This window comes from Apium graveolens, chromosome 2 (assembly GCF_009905375.1).
Source record: "Apium graveolens cultivar Ventura chromosome 2, ASM990537v1, whole genome shotgun sequence".
In the NCBI taxonomy this organism is placed as follows: Eukaryota; Viridiplantae; Streptophyta; class Magnoliopsida; order Apiales; family Apiaceae; genus Apium; species Apium graveolens.
In genome coordinates, this window is record NC_133648.1 from 241,789,658 (window position 1) to 241,809,662 (window position 20,005).

General features: G+C 37.6%; 2 protein-coding genes, 1 long non-coding RNA gene and 1 pseudogene across 3 annotated transcripts; 2 read left to right on the forward strand and 2 right to left on the reverse strand.

Annotated features, from left to right (window-relative positions):
• The first annotated feature begins 7,565 nt into the window (after positions 1-7,565).
• Positions 7,566-8,643, forward strand: LOC141706216 (uncharacterized). Its single transcript, XR_012568707.1, has 2 exons — positions 7,566-7,861; positions 8,112-8,643. It is a non-coding gene; the product is annotated as an uncharacterized LOC141706216 (long non-coding RNA).
• An 824-nt stretch (positions 8,644-9,467) lies between these two features.
• LOC141708248 (plastidial pyruvate kinase 2-like) lies at positions 9,468-14,402 on the forward strand. The gene is made up of 12 exons (XM_074511764.1): positions 9,468-9,859; positions 10,137-10,397; positions 10,523-10,688; positions 11,406-11,540; positions 11,659-11,769; positions 11,874-11,962; positions 12,181-12,243; positions 12,348-12,523; positions 12,955-13,057; positions 13,186-13,334; positions 13,683-13,791; positions 14,048-14,402. The coding sequence occupies exons 1-12, from the start codon at positions 9,665-9,667 to the stop codon at positions 14,153-14,155; spliced, it is 1,665 nt and encodes a 554-aa protein (XP_074367865.1). The 5' UTR covers positions 9,468-9,664; the 3' UTR covers positions 14,156-14,402.
• A 168-nt stretch (positions 14,403-14,570) lies between these two features.
• LOC141708250 (acidic endochitinase-like) lies at positions 14,571-15,710 on the reverse strand (annotated as a pseudogene).
• Positions 15,711-15,854: 144 nt separating this feature from the next.
• On the reverse strand, positions 15,855-16,904 carry LOC141708249 (acidic endochitinase-like). Its single transcript, XM_074511765.1, has one exon. It carries the CDS (start codon positions 16,871-16,873, stop codon positions 15,977-15,979), a length of 897 nt encoding a protein of 298 aa, XP_074367866.1. The 5' UTR covers positions 16,874-16,904; the 3' UTR covers positions 15,855-15,976.
• Between the last annotated feature and the right edge of the window lie 3,101 nt (positions 16,905-20,005).

A 20,005-nucleotide genomic window follows, 5' to 3' on the forward strand; every position in this document is an offset into this window, starting at 1 on the left:
CTTGATCAATTCTAACCATCTCCTTTGCCTCATATTAAGTTCCTTCTGGGTAAATATATATTTCAAACTTTTGTGATCCGTGAAAATCTCACACTTTTCTCCATACAAATAATGTCTCCAAATCTTCAAAGCAAAAACTATAGCTGCTAGCTCCAAGTCATGAGTAGGATACTTTTGTTCGTGTGGTTTCAATTGCCTTGACGCATACGCAATCACCTTGTCGTGCTGCATAAGAACACATCCTAATCCTTTGTAGGAAGCATCGTTATAAATTACGAAATTCCCTTGACCGTCTGGAAGTGACAACATAGGTGTTGTGATTAATCTCCGCTTCAATTCCTGAAAACTTTCTTCGCACTTGTCATTCCATATAAACTTTTCATTCTTTCGTGTAAGCTTTGTTAATGGTGTGGTAATCCTTGAGAAATTCTGAACGAATCGTCGATAATATCCTGCCAATCCCAAGAAACTTCTTACCTCAGTGGGTGTTCTCGGTCTCTCCCAATTCGTAATTGCTTCGATCTTTGCCGGGTCCACTTTGATCCCTTCGTTACTGACTATGTGTCCTAAGAACTGAACTTCTTGTAGCCAAAACTCACACTTCGAGAATTTAGCATATAACTTCTTTTTCCTTAAAATCTCCAAAGTTGTCCTTAAATGTGTCGCATGATCCTCCTCCGTCTTTGAATAGATTAAAATATCGTCTATAAATACTATAACGAACTTGTCCAAATATTCCTTGAAAATTTTGTTCATCAGGTCCATAAACGCTGCTGGGGCGTTGGTCAATCCAAAAGACATCACTAAAAACTCGTAATGTCCATACCTTGTTCTGAAAGCTGTCTTTGGTATATCTTCTGGTTTGATCTTCAGTTGATGATATCCCGATCTTAAATCGATCTTGGAGAAATACTTGGCTTCCTTCAATTGGTCAAACAAATCATCAATTTTGGGTAACAGATACTTATTCTTGATTGTCAACTTGTTGAGCTCCCTATAGTCGATGCACAGTCTCATGCTTCCATCTTTCTTCTTGACAAATAATACCGGTGCACCCCACGGGGATACGCTGGGTCTGATTACTCCTTTCTCTAACAATTCCTGCAATTGCTTTGCTAGCTCTTTCATCTCAACAGGCGCCATTCTGTACGGGGCCTTGGATACTGGTTTTGTTCCAGGTGCTAAGTCGATCGCAAATTCAATTTCTCTATCTAGAGGAAGTCCTGGCAATTTGTCGGGAGATACGTCTGGAAATTCATTCACTACTGGGATATCTTCATGTTTTGCTGGCTCCTGACTTTTGTCAATCACGTATGCTACGAAATGCTCGCATCCTTGCCGTAGTAACTTCTTGGCTTGAATCATCGTTAAGAACTTCTTTACTTGTTTCTGACCTTTGAACGTTACTATTCTTTCGTCTGGCGTTTTCACCATTACTTTCTTATTTCGACAATCTATCTGAGCATCATGCTTAGATAACCAATCCATCCCTAATATCACATCAAATTCTCCTAACTTAAATGGTATCAAATCTACACAAAACTTACTACAAAAAATCTCAACCTCACAATTCTCACAAACTTGATTCACAGCTACACGTTCTTGATTTGCTAACTCCACAGTCATTATTTCATTTAAGCACTCAACTGGACAATTTAATTTACAAACAAAATCTTGTGAAACAAACGATCGAGGTGCTCCCAAATCTATTAACACTTTGGCACATAAAGAGTTCACATTAAGCGTACCTGCCACGACATCCGTATCCTGGATCGCATCCTTCACCGACATGTCAAAAACTCTAGCCCTCGGAGTCTCATTCACTGTTGGGGTAGATCCCATAATTCTCAATGCATTACTAACTGGGGCTGGTGTCTTGCAATCCCTGGCCATATATCCTGGCTTCCCACATTTAAAGCATGTAAATCCAATGACTGGAACTTTCACTGCTGGATTCCGGATAGGTTGATCTTTATTTGCTGGCTCTCTTGCTGGCTGATTTCGGCACTCCCTCGAGTAGTGCCCTTTCTGGTTGCATTTAAAACATACCATATTCAACTTGTTACAAACTCCTCCATGCTTCTTTCCACATACTTGACAATCTGGAAAAGTTAATCTCAACTGATTCGGCGGATTCACATTAGCTGGACGATTGCCCTGGCCTCCGTCTCCTGCATTTTGTCTCCTGAAATTAAAATTTCTCCCTGGCTGAAACTTGCCCTTCTTAAAATTTGGAAACTTCCCTGTTTGTGACTGACCCTCACTTCCCTCAACTTTCCTTTTCTTGCTTTCCTTATCTTTCTGGAACATCTCACTCTCTGTCTCTGCGATCATAGCCTTCTGTACAACCCCGACATAGGTATTCAATTCAAAAATAGCTACCTTCCCCCTGATCCATGGCTTCAAGCCTTGCTGGAATCTCTTAGCTTTCTTTCTATCAGTATCAACATACGACGGCACATACCTTGACAATTCCTCAAACTTCCCCTCATAATCTGTTACCGACATATTCCCTTGTTTTAACTCTAAAAACTTCAGCTCCATTTGATCCTGAACAAACTGAGGAAAATACTTTTCCAAAAAATAATTCCTTGAACCTTTCCCAACTAATAACATCTGTGCCTTCCACTGTCTTCACCATTTCCCACCAATAGGTGGCCTCATTCTTCAGATAGTAACTTGCAAACTCAACCTTCTGTTCCTCTTTCACTTTCACTAAGGCAAATGCCTTTTCTATTTCCTTTAACCAAACATTTGCTTCAATTGGCTCTAAGGAACCCTTGAATTCTGGTGGGTTTATTGTCTGAAAAGTTTTGAAAGTTACCTGGGGATTGGTCTGTCTTTGTTGTTGTTGTGCCAGGTGAACTGTTTGTTGTGCCAAGATTTGAAGAATCTGGGCTATTGCTGGGTCCATGGGTCCTGGGTTCACATTCTGGGTTGTATCATCTTGGTTATTATTGTTGTTGGTTTCTTCATTCTGGGTGTTGGTGCGGGTATTTCTTTTGGGAGGCATTTTCTGTAAAGAATCAATCAACTTATTTAGCTTTTGAATCAATCTTTTACATAAAAGAATAGTTTTGCAAAACAGAAATATTTCTTTTTGAAAACAGTTGTGACTAAATAAATTGCATGCTTCTTTACAGAATATAAACAGTTATGGAAAACAGGGCACATGGTATCACAGGGTATAACTGGTGCAATAAATAAGGTAAGGTAAAACAGGTGCGATAAAATAAATGACAGTGTTGGAAAGGAAAAAGGTACTGATATATATAGATCAAAAGTTTTAGGGTAGTACAAGCGTAAAGACGCTTCGAAAGTCAAAGCAAAAAGGGTACAACAACCTACTCACTAGTCAGCATCGCTAGTCTATAAATACAACTCAAAAGTCTTCAGATACACACTACACACTACTGTCCATACTACATAATCATAACAACACTGCTCAGCATCTCCATCTCAGAATCTCTGGCTCATGGCAAATCTGGACCTCCTATCTCCTCAAGCTCCTCTAGAACCCACTTAGCCCACTCCACTAGGAAATCAGGGGTGATGTCCTCATGTGTAGCCTCAACAATCCTCACAGCAGCTGCTCTACGAAACGCCTGGAGCCTCTCCCTAAGTCGCCTCTCACCACTCCCCATCTCTCTGGTACGCATGATATGCAATAACTCCTGGATCTAACCCTGTAGGAATCGCTGCTCCATAAGGCAAGCCTCAAACTGATGATATGGAACAGGATAGGAAGAGAACTAGAAAGGTACTCCTGTGACTGAATGACTAGTAAAGCCTGAATCAGCAGGTGGGGGTCCTCTGACAGGTGGCCTCATGCCTGGAGGTGGAATAGCCTGCAATGGTACGGGCTGCAATACCGGTGGAGGTAGAATAGCCAATGCTGGTGGAATGACAGGACGTGGATCCGATGCTGGTGCTCCAACTGAAGGCTCTGAGTGATCAGCTGATACGGGAATAAAAGAGTCGGCCATCTATGCTATCTGAAATCATATCGTAATATAAGAATCTCGTACCACGACGTAATTTACACTAATACCTGATATACCGAAACACTCAACCTCTCAATGTTCTATCATCCTATGCCTTACTTCTAATCCTAACCCTCTACCCATTCCCGTTAACCTAGGCTTGTGTCAGTGACTTATAACCTGTAGCTCTGATACCAAACCAGTGGCGCCCTCCAAACCCGGGTCAGAAGTTTGGGGTCCACACAAACACCTTAATTATAACCTGCTTATAACAATAATAAAGATAATAATAATATATGCAATGATCCTACTTACCAATCACCACGGACCGCAACAGGTTAAAGTATGCACACAAGCCAGACACACAATATATTACAAACCGTTCAAATCCCAACTATTTCAAATTCAAACTGAGTATTAAACATTATTACAAACTTTTACAAACTTAAATTATTCCAAAAGAAGCCTACTAGCTCAGCTTTCTCAACATGAACCCCTAGCTCTCGCGCTGGACTGGGGATCCTTTTTACCAACTGGTTCCTTTTTAGCTGGAAAGAATATAAACAACATCGCACAAATGAGCTAACTAGCTCAACAAGTCACAATGACAAAACTGAGAATAATGATCATCAGGTGAATATGTTTATGATATCAAGTGAACAATGGATTATGATTTAGAATTGGATATTATACTTTTAATTTAAAAACCAATGTTAGGCTGCTGATCAGTCACGCACTAACCCCGAGCAAGGCACACAGCATTGCTCTAACTACTGGATCCAAGGCACACATTGGCCTAACTTGACCATTATATGGTCTGACCACGAATCTGGTCCATAATTTTATAGAAAACAATCCAATTCTAACATAATAACAGAATATGCAATAATAAACAATAACCGAAATCATTAACAACAATAAATGTTTAACAATGAAAGGGTTTCAATCCTTGTAAGGATCAACAAGGTACTTTCAAAGATTGAATGCTGGGTAATGAAAGAATTGGATAACAAAGGAAACAACGTTTCAGGGTTTCAAGGATTTGGTCTTTCAAAGCATAAGATATCATGGATTGAGTATATAATAATTCAATTCAGTGTCTGGTATTTAGTTTGTATGTATTTGTGGAGTAGTATCGTAGATTTGTGGTTCTTGTTTGGGTATACAATAATCAATGGATTAGAAAGAATATGGTTCATAGCTCAAGAACAATAACTGAAATCAGGATTTAGGTTTCCGTGCTTCAAAGCACTTGCAATATCAACAAGACTGTCAAGAATTACAATATCTCGAGAGAGTTCAGAACACTTGCATGATATTAGCTTACTATCCTGCACTTGCTTTCAATCTCAATCGTCTTACTCCTCAACTACCTGTTTCCCTTTCCTACGCCTTGCCTCTTCTGCTCACATATCATAAGCATCTATCAATCATCAACTCACAGGATTCTATTCAACACATACTTCTATCTACCCTTCGTTTTACCCAAATCCGATTAACGGATTGAAATCTATGCAATAACCAAGTAAACACTGAATATATAGACCGATAGTCAAACAACAGGTCATGTATAACACATAATACATCACGTAATCAATGACATATCATCTATAAAGAAGTCTCGGGTCATAAATATGCTTTCGGGTATTTAAAATGATTTTTAAAATATTTTTCGGAATTAAAACGGGTCGTTGGATCAATTTCGGAATAATAAACAGGGTTCGGTTGGCCCATTCTGGCTCCGAAATAATTTTAGAATAATTATCGAGCCTTGGAAATAATTTAGAATAATATTTTAAAGCTCGAAACTATTTTTCAGAATTTTTAAATCATTTTTAAATAATTAAATCTAATTAAATAACTAATTAAAATCAATTAATAATTAATTAAATCAATTAATCAATTAATTTTTGAATTAATTGACCAATTAATCAATTATAAATTAACTAAAATTAATTAACTAATTAATTCAGATTTATTTGTGAATTAAAAATAATTTCGGAATTAAAATAATAATTTTCAGAATTTTCAGAAATTAAAAATGAATTTTTATAATAAAAATAAATAGAAAATATGATTTTTAAACATTTTATAAACAGGAATCCTATTTTTGAAAACTTTGCAAACTACAGGGACTAAACTTCACCATCTTCAAAAATACAGAGACTAAACTGCAATTTTGCAGTTTCAGTCGCCGGAAAATCGGGGGTGGCCAGAGAAGACGATCCCGACGTCCTCACCCCACCAACACCTCCAGATCAATACTACACAACACCAGGAACTTGTTCATGCATTCAAAACATTCTAATCATCCCTGTTCTGGCCGGAAATTGGCCAAGAACATCGCCGGTTTCCGGCGAACATCGCAAATTTTTAAAACACAACTCCCTTCGATTCAAGCATCCTCTGTTAACGAGCTATATATCAATCGATTGCAAATTTTATAAGGAACACAACCCACTATAAATCAACAGTTAATAACCCCTGAATCAAAAACCCCCAAATTTCAATCGAAAACATTCATACGGGTTATAAACCCTAATTTTGAAATTCGAAAATTAAACCCACTTTTGAGCATGTTATTGAACTCCAAATCAGACGTATGACATATGAAAATCATCAGGAAAACAAGCTCTACAACATGCAATCATCAAATCATACAAACAATCATCCGAACAAAAATTCATATTTTTAATAAAATAAATTCGAAAATAAATAAATTTTTAGAAAAATAACCTTGATTTCTGCAGTGAAACAAAGCTCAGAATCTGATAGAACACCTCAAATCCTTCGTTTTGGTTACTCAAGCTTTAAAAACAGAGATCGGTAACGCCTTCGTTTTGCTGTTTGATTCTTAGAACAGTTTTAAGAAATTAGGGCTTTTCTCTGAAAATTATATAATTAACTATCTACAAATGATTTTGATACGAAATAAAATACGGTAAAAGGCTATTTATAATTATGGAAAATTTGTATCCCGTTGGATCATTCCGGATATAAAACGGTACGCTTATTTGTAAAAACTGATCCAAACGGTATCGGTTTTCGGGATAATTATCCAAATCAGTATAATTTGTACTGCAGTCTTGGTCTCAGCGCCTGGTTACACGTATTACGAAGTGATAATTGGGATAGTTTAATAAAAAGCTCCCGTTTATCGAAAATACGGGTTTTATTGATTTACCGAAACGAATATTGTATCGAAAATGTTGCGCCGGGACCCGCGCAGGACAAACCGTAAGCCGGATCGAAAAAGTCGAAACATGGAATATGCTCGGAATATTACAATTAGGTTAGGAAGGAGTTCTCGAACGAGTTTCGGGTTCCAAAAACGTAACAACGGTTGACGTCGGTTGGTTCCCGTTTTTATAAAATAGATTTTAATTACGCGGAAAAAGATTTTAGAAATTTCATATGATTCTTATAAATCCATAAACCAACATAAAAATAATTAGGAAGATATGACAATTATCTATATTTTATTTTGGACATATAAAAATTAAAATACTCAATTAATATTATTTTTGAATATTCAAGTACAGATAACACTTAACAATTAACTCACAGAATAGATACTGAACACACATAATAATTATATAATAGAAAAAATAATTACACGATATATCCCGGATATTACACTTTATAACTGAACCATATTTCTCATTCAGCTTTGTTAGCTTTCCTTTGCTAATGGTCTTTTTCTCATTCAACGGATGAGAATCAACTTTTAACGGATGAGTTTTATCTTTTGACGGATAAGTTTCATTATTTGTTGATTCAACATCCGTTTAAAAGACCATCAACCAACTCTTGGTCCAGTTTCATTCATTCTGAAAGCTACAAACTAACATTTAACTTTATCTATTTAGAGTGTTTTGGTAAGTTATCATCAAACTTACAACATATTCCTTACATCTTGTTTAACTTTTTTGCTTTCTATCTCCTCTCCAATCTTCTTTAGATTGGTTATAGATAGTCCCGTTTATGACTTGCCATAGATCATAGGGGTGGATGCTTCGTATATTCTTTGCTTTTCTAATACAAATCAATTTAGCAGAAAAAAAAGAGAAATACACATACCTTCCTACTTGAGATTATATATTGATTGTTTCAATTGATAAATTTTAGGAGCATTTGATTGAGAGAAACGATCCTCCAAATTTATCCAGATTCGTTCTGCAGTTTCAGCATATAGGATACTTTGATGGACTTCAGGAGAGAGTGAGTTTAAAATCCAGCTTCCAGCCAAATTGTTGCATCGTTCCCAGGTAGAGATATCATCTTTCTCCTTTAGAATCGGGAGCAACCCATCAAGAAAACCAAATTTACTTTAAGCATGAAGCGTCATTGTTACCGTACGTCTCCATGACCCATAATTATCTCATGTCAGCGGAGATGTCTGTTGAAGGACTATTCGAATGATGAATTGCATAAAGCTCTGCTTTGTTAAGTGAAGATGATGATTCTGGTTTGATGTTGGTGGTAGGAGTTATGTCAGACATGGTCAGCAAATAAAATAAAGTTCACAGCTCTAATGCCATGTAAAAAGGATAGTCAACAAATTGGCGAATTTGTATTTTATTGAATGAAATGTCTCTGTATATATAGGAGGATTACAAGATGATATGAACAGAAAATGTAAAAGATGATATTGACGAGATATGTAGAGTTGAAATTAATATATGTTCTTCAGATTAATCTTTAAGAAAAACTATATACATCATATACTAAGTCCTAGATAAAGATATACATCTTCTGTTTTGCTAACTGAATAATCCTAAACTAATTTAATTCTGTAAATGAACAAAATTTACGACTAATAGAAATTGACCTCAAAGTACTTATAATGACACTAGCTTGTAGGTTTTGTACCCCGCTGCCAATAATCATAGCCCCATAAATTTATAATGACACACATGGATAAATTTTGCATGCATAAAGAATGATGAATTGTTTGCTAGTAGCAGTTGTTGCCGATAGACTTTTACTGATATAGTCACCGTCCTTTGAAACGTGAAGCGGCAAGCAGTCCAATTACAAATTAAAAGTAATTAAAAGCTACATTAAAATCATTAATTTTAGTACCATATAATATTACAAAAAAGAAAGTAAAGTTGTTACAACTAATTATGACACGAATTTATATGTAAAACAAATTTTCTTTAAATTGTACATGTTTATTTATGTTTATACTCAAATGACAATTTCTTAATTGAGAAATGATTATGTAAATGCAAAACTATTGATTTAATCATAACCAGAAATTAGAATATTTTTTAACATGAATACTAAACCTTTATTGTTTTTTGATAAAAATAGAAATCTTCGTTTTTCAAAGTTAGTTATCGTACTGCAAAGAATTATGACTGGGCCAGCCCTAAATATCAGATTTGGTTTGACTTAAACCCAACACTCCACATTAACAGGCCCACTTAAAAGCCTCTAATACACGATTCAAATTAAAAAAATAATTAAGCGCAAGAAACTAAAAGCACTTTCGATACAACCAAAGAGCCAGAACATCTTCACCTTCACAGCATTATAATCTCCGCCACTTAACATTTACATTGGCGATTTCTTCTATAAACACAACTTCAATTGAATATATACATACACCTATACATCCAATCATCATTCTCTAACACAACAGCTCTCATTGCATTCGTTATCATTTCTAAGTAATGGCGGCTACGAGATCGATACAGAGTTCATTTGCAAACCCTAGCTTTGGATCTCTTCAGAGCCGCAAGACTGTTGGATTTGCTTCTAGAGTGTTCGTTTCCAACAATGCCAGGAAAAGTCAGCGCGCTTCTGTTCGGTTCAGTGTTGCGGTCAACACTCCTCGTGCTGCTCTTCATGTTGAAGACGTAACTAAGGTCTTATTTATATATATATGCACATTTTTTTTAATTTTATTACGGTGTTTGTATTTTTGTGTTATTCTGATTTGAATGAGTATGAGAATGTTTTAGCGTGGGAACTCGTGAAAGCTGATTTACGTAGAAGTAATGATATTTTCGAGTGAGAATGATAAAATGTTTTATGATTGTTACTAATTATGAATTTATAATTAATTTTGAAGTTCATAGTGTTCTATATACTGAACAGCTTATTTCTTTATATTTGTATTTACACAATCATTATTGGGTACAGGAAATTGAGAAGGCAGGTGATACATCAGTGAGTATGTGGTCTAAGCCAACGGTTAAACGAAAGACAAAGATTGTGTGTACAATTGGTCCTTCAACCGATACTCGTGAGATGATCTGGAAGTTGGCTGAGGCAGGAATGAATGTTGCGAGGATGAATATGTCTCATGGAGATCACGCGTCTCACCAGAAAGTTATTGATTTAGTTAAAGAATATAATAACGAGCACAAAGATAATGTTATTGCCATCATGCTTGATACCAAGGCAAGTTTCATTTGTTTCCAAATATATATATATATATAGATTGTCAAATATTTATATATAGAGATTTATACTATCATGATATAATTATACATGTTAATAATTCAGAAGTCTTTTGTTCATATCAGGGTCCAGAGGTTAGGAGTGGTGACTTGCCTGAACCAGTAATGTTATTACCTGGCCAAGAATTCACATTCACAATCAAAAGAGGAGTTGGCACTGCTGACTGTGTCAGTGTTAACTATGACGATTTTGTGAATGATGTTGATGCCGGTGATATGCTTCTTGTTGATGGTAAGTCATAATGCTCTGTTTCTTCTTTTCATTAGCTTTATCATCTGAATTACCTTCACAAATTTTATTTTTATAATGCAGTAGCCATACTACAGCTTGAAATTGCTTACTACTGTCACTTTGTCAGCTTCCATGTGCAGCATGACCATGCATCATTTCCATAAGATTGTGTTTGGTAACATGAAATTCATTTCAAATGAATTTAGTTGTTCTTTCACATCCTCAGTTTTATGCTTGAACGAATCTGATTGACTTGGAATCGAATCAAATCCAAATCCAATTTTTTTTTGTTATCCAAACATGTCATCTGTACATATCCAACATTTAAAATGTATTCCAAGTTCCTAAACAAGTCATAAGATTGTTGTCTTGAAATATGTAGCCAGACTTCCAGTTAACATGCTGATTCAGTTATTCATCTGCAGTTGTTTAAGGCAAAACAATTTTAATAAGCAGTGTTTCCAGTTAGCATGCTGATTCACTTAATCATCTGCAGTTGTTTATGCAACACAATCTATCCCTATCATATCAGAAAAATGGTTAGACAAGATTCTCTACTTATATATTTAAAGATTAAAATACTATGACAGTAAAGATGCTCCTGACATTATATTTACAAATTGAAGTGCTAGGGACAGTCTCTGCTGCTACATTTATGAAAGATAATGATTAGCTTTAACGATATTGATGTATCACTGCATCTGCTCTATGTTGTAGGTGGTATGATGTCATTAGTGGTCAAATCTAAAGATGAAGATTCAGTTAAGTGTGAAGTTGTTGATGGTGGCGAGCTCAAATCAAGAAGACATCTAAATGTCCGGGGAAAAAGTGCTACATTGCCATCCATTACTGGTTAGCCCTTTAGATATTAACTACCTTTTCTAATCTTTTTTCTGTTTAAGTTAGGCGATTGTTGAGCTGTTTGTTTGTACATGGGGCTAACTGGTTCTACTGATGTGCATTGCAACAGAAAAAGACTGGGATGATATCAAGTTTGGAGTGGACAATAAAGTTGACTTCTATGCAGTTTCCTTTGTTAAAGATGCTGAGGTGGTGCATGAATTGAAGGCCTACTTAAAAAGTAATTTTTTTTTTGTGAAATTAGGAACTCAGGCCATTGGCATAAAACCAATGTATACTACTTCGGCTCTAACTATACTCATAGTTTCTTGATTTATTTGATAGGTTGTGGTGCGGATATACATGTTATTCCAAAGATTGAAAGTGCAGATTCCATACCAAATCTGCATTCTATAATTGCTGCATCTGATGGGGTATATTATACTTTCATTTGTTCGAATGTTTCTTTCAGCTGAAACTTGTTAGCATGGGGACTGTGATGGCAATGCATAGATAATACACACTTGTGACTCTTCACTTTATTTAAAAAAATACATAAAGCACCTTGCTGGATCCCTTGAGTTAATGTTTACCCTAAATGTGAGGTTCCTTAACTCTATGTGCTTATAGTTTTATAATGCTGCTTTTCCAGGCCATGGTTGCTAGAGGAGATCTTGGTGCTGAGCTTCCAGTTGAGGAGGTCCCATCGTTGCAGGTATTATTACAGTTATTAGATTTAATGGCCAGAGTTGAGCATATAGAATGATTTATGTTGCCAAATTTACTCTATACACAGAAATTGACTTTTCTATGCCACAGGAAGAGATAATTAGGTTGTGTCGTAGTATGGGGAAAGCTGTTATAGTGGCAACGAATATGCTGGAAAGCATGATTGTTCATCCGACACCAACGCGAGCTGAGGTATCAGACATTGCGATAGCTGTTAAAGAGGGTTCTGATGCAGTTATGCTTTCTGGAGAAACTGCCCATGGGAAGTAAGTCACTTTTTATGAATCTTCTCTTTGTTGGGACAGTGATTTGCCTTTAATTGCTAACTCTGTTCATGCCAGGGGAAACCAATATAATAGAAGCTAACCATATTATGTCTGATTGGATTTTTTCCATTTGTAATCTTTATCCAACAACAGATTTCTGGTTTTTATTAATGTATTTTAATCATTTGGAAAAAAACGTATGACAATATTGGTAGGTCTATGTAGAAGATATGTACTGCCATCGTTCTTAATTACCAGAGATTCTTCCATGTTGCAACTGTTGATTATCATTCTTACTACTTCTGCAATAGCATTTAAACAGTCAGAGACTTTGGAGAGTCTCGACTTTTTAAAATTCATGGAATTCTAAATGCAAATAAATTTACCTTTCTCGTACTAAAGTTTAAGATTCACGAATTTACTTTCTGCAGATTTCCATTGAAAGCTGTCCAAGTCATGCATGCAGTTTCCCTTCGGACTGAAGCAACTATTTTTGGTGGGGAAACACCACCTAATCTAGGAAAAGCATTCAAAGTAATTTTTATTTTCATGCTGTCACGTCCACTCTTTTACATAACTTAGCGCCTATTTAAATTAATTATTTATATTTAAATAGAACTACTGATATATAGTTGCATGCTGAATACTGTGCTTTTGGACAGAACCATACAAGTGAAATGTTTGCATTTCATGCCACAATGATGTCCAACAATCTGAAGGCCTCAATAGTGGTGTTCACAAGAACTGGTTCCATGGCTATCCTTCTCAGCCATTATCGACCTTCTGGAACCATTTTCGCCTTTACAAATGAGTAAGTTTTAAGATTATATCTTAATCCAAATGACACTTAAATTAAAAGATTTGCTTCTAAAAATGAAAAATTGTTCTACACTGTTTTCCTAGAAATATTTCATTTATTGAAGTTTTCTTGAGCTTCAGTCTCTGAATGGTGCATCAATTAAAATTGGTATAGTCCATTATTTTTCAAGCAAGCAATATGGCTAAGTTTTGTAAATTATTATATCACATCTCCCTTACTGTCTGATTATAAACATGATAGTTAGCTGTGGCAACGTATATCATTAAATCTGAAAGATTGATTTATTTTGTAAGTTATATAGTTGAATGTTTTTACTTATTAAAAGATTTTGATATGCAGAATTACGGTACACCGGAGGTTAGCTTTATATCAAGGAGTTACCCCAATATACATGCCGTTCTCAGATGATGCAGAAAAGACCTTTGAAGATGCATCAACTTTCTTGAAGGTAAATTTCGTTGTAGTAAAAAAAAGACAGATATATTCACAATATTTGAATCTAAGGGATCATGAATTCTGCTATTAGGAGTTTGTAAAATGTGCTCTTTGATGTATTGCCATGTATTCTAAAGTTGGAAGTGACTGTTTCCTCATTCAATATTCTGAACTTAGCTGCAAGTATCCAACTGTGGATGCTACTTTGCCAGTTTATTTCCAAATCAACCTCTATGGATTCTTATACAATTGGTGTGACTTGTATACAGGAGCAAGGGATGGTAAAGGAGGGAGAACAAGTAGCTCTTGTGCAGAGTGGCAAACAGCCAATCTGGCGATTGCAGTCCACCCACAATATCCAGATCAGGAAAGTGTAACAGGGCAAATTTTTTTGAAAATGCAAGAGGGTGCGGCTTTCTTGAATTTGGTTGATTGCTGATTACTTCCTTTTCCGTTCGTCACATTGAGTATAATTTTGCTTGTACTATGAAGCCTTTCCTGTGTTATGAATCTTGTCAGCTCAATTGTTTTAGTGATTTTGTTAGTAATCCTTTTGTTATAATTGTTAAATTAACATGAGCTTGCCGATTACTGAAATATTATTAAAGTTCATTTTTTCGCCAATGAGATTTTTCGAACAGTCTTTATACATGGGTGATTATGCTACCCGGTACATAGCGTTCATTTGCTTCATCTTTCGTAAACATTGTGCTTGTAACAGCTTCAGCTGCCTTTATTAATCGTTTAGTCACATATGTTGATCTTCTATAGATGTAAGTGACATAATAAAGCCATAGTATGAGCCTGACTTTCGACCAAACAAATCTTTACTTATTTTCTTTTTTCCAATGTCAAGAAACTATCAGGGAATTGTTTTTCTTTTTTTTTTCTACTAATTCAATGTTACTTTCTCCCTAAATATATAACATATTAGATGCTGTTTTTTGACAGCTGAACTAAAACTTGTGTCTAGCAGCCTATTCCAGAGCATGATGCCCCCATAACTAGGAGTAGTCTTGATATTCGAAAGAACTTTGGTAATATAACCACCGCGCACTGCTGCAGGAGCCGCAGGTAATCCAAGAAATATCTGACTGCGCGACGGAGTGCCTGATTGCCTGTGTAATGACACTGCGGGTAGGTGTAGAATTGTATCCAAACATAATCAAAAAGTCCAGTTTGTATTGCAGCATTTAGTTTAGCGTCATGTAGAGGACATTGTGGTGCTGCTGATAAGTACACTTTCCTTTATGTTGTCAAATGTTGTGCTAAACACTGAGAGAGCTCAAGCAAGATCATCATAGTAAAGACTTGAACCTTGTTTGATATCAAAGTCTATGCCATCTAAAATGGCGCTCCCGAAAGGATGAGAAGCTGACTGTCCACCTAAGAAGTTGTTGCTGTCGTAGGTAGCTACTTGCCTGGCATCAGCTGGAGAAGAAATGCTAGTATCTGACCCTTTTCTGCCACCAAGAGAGAGGAAGAACTTTTTAGTCCGTTGCTTTGGCAAGTGGAAATTTGGGAGCTCAAGAAGGAGCAACCGTTAGTGGCAGGATTACAATGTCCAGCCAAGTTTAGGGCCTGAGTTCGGCCTCTTCCTGAGGTGACTAAAAACGCTACGAGCACATACTTTTAGTTTCCTGTGGTGCAAAAAGTCAGCCTTCATTACTGCTTTGTCCCCAATAGACGGAAATTCCAGCGCTTTGGGAGGAATGGAAAAGGGCAAAAGTAAACGCGAGGAAGAGCAAAAAGTGCACCGGGGAAATGCTTGCCATGAAAGTAAGGTAAAATTGTTTGATATTGTTTCGTTCCAATAAGTGGACATTATATAGGCTTAAGAATGTGGTTATGTTGCATAATAGAGTTGAATTTATTGAAAATGAAATCCTGGACCTTACTAGGCTTGTGTTAGAAATTTTGGATGTCTGACGTCGGGTCAAGTTACATAGTAAACTTCTCGGTGCGTCTTGGAAATTTGCATTTAGCAGGTTTCTTTCTGATGCTTACTTCTTTCTATCACTCTATGGATTCTTCTAGAGATTTGGGAACTGATTCTGATAATAATAAACAGTTAAGTATCACAAATATATTTCAGTAATCTCTTTATTCAAAACTCAGAGGCAGGAGTGTATTCAGATTTATTGATAACAAGAGGGCTTTAGTATCTATTATAAAATCTCCCTAGTAGATAAAACATATTAGATGCTGTTCTTGATAGCAGAACTAAAGCTTGTATCAAACAGCTTATTCCACAGCATGACCCCGCCATAACTTGGTGTAGTTTTTATACTTGGAAGAACTTCAGAGATCAATGCATTCGGTGAAATATAACCTCCGCTGGGTGCTGCTGCACTAGCCGCTGGTAATCCAAGAAAAATCTGACTGCGTGACGGAGTTGCAGCAGCCCACTGTCTCCACCTTGCCAAGAGATTAGTAGCAGTGCCTGTATAATGACACTGTGGGTTGTTGTAGAACTGTATCCAAACGTAGTCGAAAAGTCCGGTTTGAATTGCAGCGTTGAGTTTAGCATCAGGGATTGGACACTGTGGTGCTGCTGACAAGTACACTTTCCTTTGTGGTGTGCTGAATCCAGAGAGAGCTCGGGCAAGATCATCATAATAAAGATTTGAACCGTGTTCGATGTCAAAGTCTATGCCATCTAATATGGCACTCCCAAAAGGGCGAGATGTTGATTGGCCACCTAAGAAGTGGTTGTACAGGTACGTAGCTACTTGCCTGGCATCAGCCGGAGAAGTCATACTTGTATCTGATCCTTGTCCGCCCCCAAGAGAAAGGAGGACTTTGATGCCATTGCTTTGGCAAGTGGAAATTTGAGAGCTCAAGAAGGTGCAGCCGTTGGTGGCAGGATTACAATGGCCAGCTAAGTTGAGGGCCGGAGTTCGGCCACTCCCGGAGGTTATCAAGAAAGCTATGAGTACGTACTTGTAGTTTCCTGAGGCGCAAGTGGAAGCCAAGGAGCCTTCATTGCCGCTTTGTCCCCAGTAGACGGCAATTCCAGCACCTTCGGAGGAATGGAAAAGTGCACAAGTGAATGTGAGGAAGAGCAAAATGAGTTTTGCAGAAATGCTTGCCATGTTTGAAGGTGAAATTGTTTGATGTACTTTGATTCCAACAAATGGACATTTTATAGGCTTGCAAATGTGGTTATTTGTGGTGATAAGGAAAAGAGTTGAATATTGTGAAAATGAAAGTGTGGAAAACAAAAAGGCATCTTCCACGAAAACTATTCGTCACGGACAATCTTGTATTTGGTTTATTGTGATCGACTTGTCTCGCTAAGTGTTTGAAATTTGGGATGGTAGACCTCAGGGAAAGACTTCAAAGTCAGTCTTTCATTTGGAAAATAAGGCCTCTACACGTTTTTAAACTTAGGGGCCTATAGAGGCCTTCTGGATATTCTTCTCTTTCTAGGATTGAAATTTTATTCATCCGTACAAGAATCAGTAACATACTTATTAAACTTGGCACGTTACAATTGTTCAGTGAGCATCAGATGAATATTATTTTGGGTAATAACCTTTTAAACCTTAAGATTTACACCAATATATCAATGAAACCCTGAGATTCAAAAACATTCTTTTTAGATCATGATATACAAAATGCCATGAACCACAAAACGGTATAAATCTACGGGGATATATCGGTCAATAACCATCCTGTTGACGGAGGAATCTGGTAACAAAAAATATTGAGGTTTCTCGCCGGAACTAAGATCTGTGACGGTGGTTCTTTGCCGGAAACTCAAGCGGTGTGTGGTTGATTGTGGTTGTTTTAGGCTGAGATTGATCAGAGTAAGTGGTGGCTCTCTTTTCAGCTCTCAACTTCTTACCCTCTCAATGTGCCTACGTACCCTTTATATAGGGATCAAGCCTGACGTAGTTCTCGTAGAACTGGAAGTCTAATGAATTTAGACTTCTTACTCCTAAGCCCAGTAGAAACCCATCCGATATCCATCTTCCGCTAGCTTTAAGAATGTCCAACTATGAGGCCCAACCGCAAAGGCCCAAGGCTCGTCCGTAATCGTAGGACTTCACGGATAGTGCATCTCCCTGCGCAAGGATAACACTCCGCTACAGCTATCTCTCTTGATTTACGAACGCAGGTATAGCCACGGTTCACCCCAAATGCCAGACGCGTCCCTGTCCCCCGAATGAGGATAACCTACCAGATAGCAGGACAGGTGATCCCAAGCTCTTGGGTGCAAAGTGCAGGATGACTCCAAAGTTCTCCAACGAGGACACCCGTTGAATACAAGAACAGAGCTCCCAAAGCACACACCAAAATTAACCCCGCATCCCCAACGAGGACACCCGTTGAATACAGGAGGAGGCCTTCAATCATCAGGCATACCCCTGGAGGCCTTCTAGCTTTTCACGGACATCCCCCTCCTTGACCGTCTCAAGGAGGGAATTCTTCAAAGAGTACCTGCAACAAATACGTTAGCAAAAATAATCCTCCATTGCTCCTCCCCATGCAAGCTTTGTCCTGAATTCAACATCAAAAGTATATAGATCAAACACAGGACGTGTCCTGACCCTTTGGGCGCGTCCTCACCTTCATAAATCCAAACCTGTTTCCTCATCAATCGTTCCTCATAACATTCAAAATCACAGGACACGTCCTAGAATATAGGGCGCGTCCTTAACCTTATTAGACTTGCACCGTCTCCTCTAAACCATCATGCACAACATTTCACCTTCAATGACGCATCCTTGCTAAAGTAGGCGCGTCCTAAAGCATCCATCACCATAAGATTTCATCTGCCAAGCACTTTCATGAATATTGACGCGTCCATAAAGCCTGGGCGCGTCCTTCCTTGACCATGCACTCTTCTCGCCTCGTAACATATCCCTTCCCAAGTAGGCGCGTCCTGAATACTTGGACGCGTCCTCACTTTCACAACGCAATACTGAGTTTGACTGTATTTAGCCCGCGTTTGACCCGAGTCAATCCAATACCAAATTTTGGGTATAACAACTACCCCCCAAATTCCATTTGTAGTTAAAAACAAAATTGGAATTTCTTTCCAAGCGAAATTTGGCTCAAAACAGGTGGACGCGTCGTTACTAGAAGACGCGCCTTTCTTTCACCTTCTGCATGTAGCGTACAGCTGTCATCCACAAGGTCGTCCTTCTATAAATATCCTAATTTCACCATACCACCACCACCATCTCTCTTTCTCTCACACAACCGCCATTGCCACCTTTTAAAGCAGGAATTTCGAGGTCCAAGTTCCGGCGATCTATCCAGCCATTTCCCTATTTCTTTAGCTCAATCCACTCCTCAACTCAAAAGGTACATAAATCTCCTCTTATTTCTTTATTTGGCCAAATACATTGATTTTAATGAGCAAGAAACCGTTCATATGCTTTTTGTTCATATCAATTGCTCTTCATGTTCATTTATATGTATATATGTATGTATAGGTGAATATAACACGTTTAGCTTCCCTGATCTCCCAACTACATGTTTCTAGGATTTATCTTATCTCCCCTAAATTGTAACGGTCGATTAATATTCCTCCGCATCATAACCACGCAGGACGCGTCTTACTGTCAAGGCGCGCCTTATTTTTCTTTGATAAAGGCATTTACTTGAGCCATTTTAAGTAAAGGTCATATAAGGGCAACACCTTACTAGGACGTGTGTTGACAGTGAATTTCATACAATAGATTTTTTTTTTTTTAGGATATGGACGCGTCCTCAAATATTTATTCATTCTTTTGCAGCTGGAGGACGCGTCCTCCTTCTCACCATTTCATCCATTCAAAGCCCTCAACAAACGCCTCAGAATCTACTCCCCACACCTGATAGCTTTTAAACCCGACTTTCCCAACATCCACAGGACAAACTCCTTCCTTAGAGCAGAAAGACGCGTCTTCCGTTCCCTTAAATCAAAAAACTCAATAATGTCTGATTCCAGCTCTGACTCCATGGACCATGTTCCCATAATTTCAAGAATGGAAAAGAAGGGAGTCAAAAGGCAAAGAACTCCAATTCTCCATACAAGGGCCGCCATCGAAGATTGGACGGACGACGAAATTATCCCTTCTACAAGCCAAAAACCTCAAGGAATGGCTATTTCTGATATGGACGCGTCAAACACACAGGACGCGTCATCTTCTCAGGGCGCGGCTCCTTCTGGGGACGCATCCACACACAGTGTAAGTGAATTCGAAAGAAGGATTCCTGACCCTGAGACGTAT

Coding starts and splice junctions, on each gene's coding strand:
- LOC141708248 (XM_074511764.1), top strand. CDS start 9,665: ATGGCGGCTACGAGATCGATACAGAGTTCATTTGCAAACCCTAGCTTT. Junction 10,689..11,405: donor TGATATGCTTCTTGTTGATG/GTAAGTCATAAT, acceptor TCTATGTTGTAG/GTGGTATGATGTCATTAGTG. Junction 11,963..12,180: donor TAATTGCTGCATCTGATGGG/GTATATTATACT, acceptor CTGCTTTTCCAG/GCCATGGTTGCTAGAGGAGA.
- LOC141708249 (XM_074511765.1), bottom strand. CDS start 16,873: ATGGCAAGCATTTCTGCAAAACTCATTTTGCTCTTCCTCACATTCACT.